Here is a 5,586-nt window from a genome sequence, read left to right on the forward strand (position 1 = left end):
ACCACCACCACCACCACAGGCAAGAATGAGTTGCTTTTAATCCTTTCACTAAAATTTTTATCTGCAGTTATGTTTTTAATTTTAAAATACCTCCTTTTTTTCATTTTTTTCTTTTTTTCTTTTTTTTTTCCCTTTAGTTAGCATCCAGTTCTCTGGGGCTAGCTACTGTTTCTGGAGAGGAGCTCTCCACTTTTTGGATGGGATGAGTTCCTAGTTACAGGGTATTTATTCTACATGTGCATTGGGCCGCAGAGTTGATAGAGATGATGTGGGGTTGGGTCACATACTGACTTTCAGTTAATCTCCCAACCTTGAGCCCATGTCTCGTTCCCACTCCGTTTATCAGTCGTTTCACAATCTTGATCCTGTCTGGGCTTGGGCTTCATCCATCTTACTTCACTTATTCCTCATTTACATTCCATCTTCCAGAACTTTGTTGGACTCTTATATGGTATGTTCTGTTTATTTTTATGGGTTTATATATTGTTTAATCTGCTCTTATTTTTGTTTATTCTCATAAGGGAGGAAATAAACTGTGATAAGGCCCCCATCTTTACTTAGATTCTTGGCTTTTTACCTTAAACTAGAGAATTCTTTTTTTTTTTTCCTTGAGTTGAAGCAGCCAGTCTTAAAATTCTTTATTAGACTGGTTCTTTGTCTTTATCCAACAGTCAAGTCCTAACCAAAAGAGAGTACTATATCTCATTTGGTGGACTTGACAAGAAACCTTCCTTTTAAACACAAAGTTACCGCGTTTTGATGGTTAAATTTAGGTGTTTTGGAATTTTCTTTTTTTTTTAAGAGAGAGAGTTTTGCTATTGCCCACGCAAGAGCTCAGTGGCTATTTACAGGTACAATCATAGTGCACTACAGCCTGGAACTCCGGGGCTCAAGCAATCCTCCTGCCTCAGCCTCTGGAGTAGCTGGGACTACAGGCGTGTGCTACTGTGTCCTATAACATTGTTTTTTTTAGACATAATGCTATTGTGTGCTTAATAGACTACAGTATAATGTAAACATAGCTTTTATATGCACTGGGAAACCAAAAAAAATTTGTGTGACTTGCTTTATTGCAGTGGTCTGGAAACAAATCCTCAGTATCTCTGAGGTATGCCTGTAATTGATTTTTTTGTTTATTGATCTTTTATTCGGTGACCTTGCTAAACTCCTTTATTAGTTGTGGTAGTTTTTTGGTAGATTCCCTAGGATTTCAACCATTTTTAAACTTAGATGTAGGATTTGCTGATCTATTCACTTGGCTATTGGCTATAGACAGAAGTACAGTCCTTTAATATATTTTAAAGAGTGTTTAATCTTTGGTGCAGTTAGTTACTCTTTGTTTGTATCTACGTATGGGTTGCTTTCTTGTCTGTGTCAGTGATTCTCCCAAGAAGGGAATTTAATTAAAGATTCGTAATTGCTTTATGTAACTATACAAATAAGGTAATTTGGTCATTTTTTTTCAGATTCCTACCAACAAAATAGACTATGAATATAGTGAACTATTACTATACCAGAATCAAGTGATGAGAGAGGCAGATCTATTTCAGGAATCTTTGGAACATATAGAAACATACGAGAAACAAATATGTGATAAACTTTTGGTAGAAGAAATTAAAGGTAAGTTGATTTGCCTTTTCTTTTTTAATGACCTCAATTAAAAGCTACAGATTTTATTCTGTCCTAACGCTTAAGTAACACTTGCCATGTATCAGGCAAGGTTCTAAGCACTTTATTATTAAGTCATTATTAATTAATTTAATCCTCATAACAATTCTATGATTTAATTGTATCCATTTTAGAGATGAGGGGAACTGAGGAACTGAGGGGTTAAGTGATTTGTCCAAGATCACACAGCTTAGTAAACTAAGCAGTGCTGGATTTGGTTCCAGATTTCATTCCCTTTTAAGCAGCATCTTATACTGCCTTCATATCAACTATGTATCTCTGTATATACATATATGGGTTAAATACAGTGGGATCAGTAATTTGATGATACTGAGATCATCATAAAAGCAAGAGTCATTTCTTTTCAGTATGGGCTGATTATGAAGGCAGGATCCTATGAATAGTTTTAACAGTGTTCATCATCAACAAAGGGTGAAACAAAATTTTTCACAAAGCTTCCACATCAATTACCCTTTCCCTAAGTAATATTGTATTAAATTGAATGTCCAGCTAAAATAATAGTTTATGAACTAAAGTTTCATGCAGTTGCAGGACCTTTAAAGCTTAATCAAAATGATAGCTAACTTTTTTTTTTTTACTCTTCTGTTTCAGAGTATGGTAATTGCTTAAACTGCTTTATTTCATTTAATTTTTTAGCACTTTTAAGATCGGTTCTATTTATTATCCCCATCTTACAGTTGAGGAGACGAAGGCTCACAGTGTTTAAGGCCAAAGTCACCCAGCTTTTTAAGAGTTAGTTTTTAAAAACATCAACACGTCTTTCTGACTTCAGAGGCCTTACTTTTTTTTTCATAGTCTTTATTTTTCAGAACAGTTTTAGTTTCACAGCAAAATTGAGCAAAAGGTACAGAGAGTTCCCATACATCCCAGTCTCTGTCCACCCACAGCCTCTCCCGTTGTCACATTCTGTGGGTTTTGACAAACGTATAATGATGTGTATCCACCATTATAGTATCATACAGAGTAGTTTCACTGCCCAAAAATCCTCTGTGTTCACTCCTCCCTTCTCCCAACCCCTGGCAACCACTGATCTTTTTACTGTCGCCATAGTTTTTGCCATTTTTAAAATGTCATGTAGTTGGAATCATACAGTATGTGGCTTTTTCAGATTGGCTGCTTTCACTTAGTAATATGCATTTAAGTTTCTCCATGTCTTTTCATGAGCCCCTTACTTTTAACCACTATACTTTCTTGTTAATGTATAGCACCTGACTGATTTAGTTTTTATTATGATTAAGATTAATACCGATATTGATGACAACACTTTTTCAAGCTATTGATAAAATGTGAGTAAATAATTAAGTATTCTGGTCTCTTTCCTGTTCCACTACCTGCAGTTGATGGGAGCAAAAAAAAAAAGGCAATTAGTTTTCCTTTCCTTTCTGATATAGTATAGCTATTTCCTCATGAAATCTCAACCCTCTCAGTTTGTTGTTTCTCTTTCTCTGTATTTGTCCTGTAGTATCAATAGGGAATGTAGTTATTAAAAAGTAAATATATTGTGAAATCATTTCTAGTTAAAAAATTCTACAAATTGCCTCATATTGTTAAGTGAAGGTAATTTGGGGGCCATTAATTTGAATATATAGCCAGCGTTCTATATTGCCTACAGAGATAGCTTATGGTATTACTTTTTTCCAGTGAACTTTGTATGCCCAGAGACCTTTGATAGTCAACACATTTATTTCTTTTGTCATTAACTTTTTTCTTTTGGAGACAGAGTCTTGGTCTGTCATCTGGGCTAGAGTGTGTCACACTAACTTACAGCAACATCAAACTCTTGAGCTGAAGTGATCCTCCTGCCTCAGCCTCCCAAGTAGCTGGGACTACAGGCGCCACCATGCCTGCTGATTTTTTTCTTTTTTTAGTAGAGGCAGGGTCTCGCTCTTGCTCAGGCTGGTCTTGAACTCCTGACATCAAGTGATCCTCCCGCCTTGCCTGCCAGAGAGCTAGGACTACAGGCTTGAGCCACTGTGCCTGGCCTTGTAGTCATTAACTTATTAAGATTTTTTTTTCAAACTTGTAAAAATAAAATTAGAGGTTTTCACTTTTTTTATGAATACACAGATATACTTATTTGTCCTGTGCATTCCTCTAGTAATAACCTTTGCTTCATGGTGATAGCAGATAACAGTTGTAATCTGTTAGCAGCTGTTTTTGGAAATGAAAAATATGCTGTTGTCTATTATATCTGGGATAAGCAGGGTAAAAATTGGACTGGCCTGAAAATAATTGTGGAGGAATGGGGCATATTTATAGTTTTAAATAGCAGACTTTTATGTGTATTCAGGCAGTGTGCAAACCACTTTAGCTCAGTGTCATAAAGCTAGTTAGTGGTAGCGTTGGTAATTAATTATACTTAGTTAAGTCTTATGCTAGAGCTTGAGTGATGTATAATAAATAAATAGTAAAATAATAGTATATAAAACCACTATAATATACTGCCTCCTCCAACATGATGGAAGCGCTTAAATAGTATAACTGAAGACATTTCAAAGGGTTATTTGTTTGAAATAGATTCTTTGGGGAATGGGAAATCTTGGGGACAGGAAGTTGAGGCATGTTCTTTTTTGAGAATCTTCCCTTTATCTTGGATTAGGTGTGCTTTGCATTATATCTGAGAGGTGTAGGTCCTCAGTCTCCCACACTCACTTTCAATTTGTGTGGCTTAGCATAATAAAAGGATTTGTATCTTAGAGCTGACCCGTACATGAATGTGGCTTTTGTGGCTTCCTGCTATGAAGCGGTGTTTAGTGTTATAATTTTACTGAGTTAAAATTCCCCAATTTAGTGACCTCTAAAGGAAACTAAGAGTTGAGTGGAGAATTGTTTAATGTATGAACTGATCAGGAAAGGGACATTCAAATCTTTCAGTAGGAAAGTAGGAATATTTTATTAGAATTATTTACCAATCTAATTTTGCTGTGTGCATGTGGGTGGGGATGGTCCTTAGGTATCTCAAAGAATATAAAAACGTGTGTAATGCAAAGGTTTTTTTACTACCAAATTAACATGCTACGCATGTATTTGGGGTGTGAGAGGGAGCCAAAAATGAAAGTGCAAATAGATGTTCATTTCTGAAGGCAAGCAGTGAATTAATCTGTGCTTAGTTATATAAATTGCAACATGTCCCATGGGGAAGCACATACAGTTTTGTCTTTTATAAACATCTATTCACTAATAATCGTTAGTGAAATCTCTGGGATCAGAAAGGTGTTTAATGTTTAAGTAAAATAAATGTGGTTTTAAACTTAATTTTAGGGGAAATATTGTTGAAATTGGGAAGATTAAAAGAAGCCAGTGAAGTATTCAAAAACTTGATTGATCGGAATGCAGAGAATTGGTGTTATTATGAAGGCTTGGAGAAAGCTCTACAACTTAGTATGTAATGATTTTTCTTCTCTACTTTCTCTTAACTAATGTTTGAAGTATAATAAAATAATACTTGAGAACAAATAATTTTAGCATTAGTGCTTGTTTTTCTATTTAGTAAAATTATATATGGGTTAAACGTGGGAAGGAAAATGAATTCGAATAATTACATTTCAGTGTAAATGCTTACAGATAATTTTAGATTCCGTGACCCATTAAAATCTTACCAATTTAGACTAACTAGAGAGATGGGAAGGAAAATGAGCATTCTCTTTCTGGGAAATGTTATAATTATTTAATATTTTTAAATCATTAGAGGTTCATACCCTCAACCTCTAGAGATAAGAATTCGGCCAAAGAATTCTTGCCAAGGGTATGTTGTATATAGCACCAATGAAAATTGGTGAAAATGAAAATTATTTTCTTAATTTCAAACTAGGCTAATTCATGCACAGCAAAATGTTTTGCATCTTCTTTTGAAATTAGCCTTGATCCTTTGCTGAAATTTAGTGTTATTCCAAAATT

The 5,586-nt window shown here is 34.8% G+C and overlaps 1 protein-coding gene across 1 annotated transcript in view; it reads left to right on the forward strand.

Moving 5' to 3' along the window:
• The window catches only part of NAA16 (N(alpha)-acetyltransferase 16, NatA auxiliary subunit), a 63,432-nt gene that overhangs the window by 10,025 nt on the left and 47,821 nt on the right, over positions 1 to 5,586 (forward strand). The window contains exons 5-6 of the mRNA XM_012648203.1: positions 1,467 to 1,620; positions 4,951 to 5,070. Coding sequence (XP_012503657.1) covers positions 1,467 to 1,620; positions 4,951 to 5,070 — 274 coding nt within the window. The remainder of the gene's footprint in view (positions 1 to 1,466; positions 1,621 to 4,950; positions 5,071 to 5,586) is intronic.

The sequence above is a fragment of the Propithecus coquereli genome, unplaced genomic scaffold, assembly GCF_000956105.1.
Source record: "Propithecus coquereli isolate 6110/MARCELLA unplaced genomic scaffold, Pcoq_1.0 Scaffold11, whole genome shotgun sequence".
Classification (NCBI taxonomy): domain Eukaryota; kingdom Metazoa; phylum Chordata; class Mammalia; order Primates; family Indriidae; genus Propithecus; species Propithecus coquereli.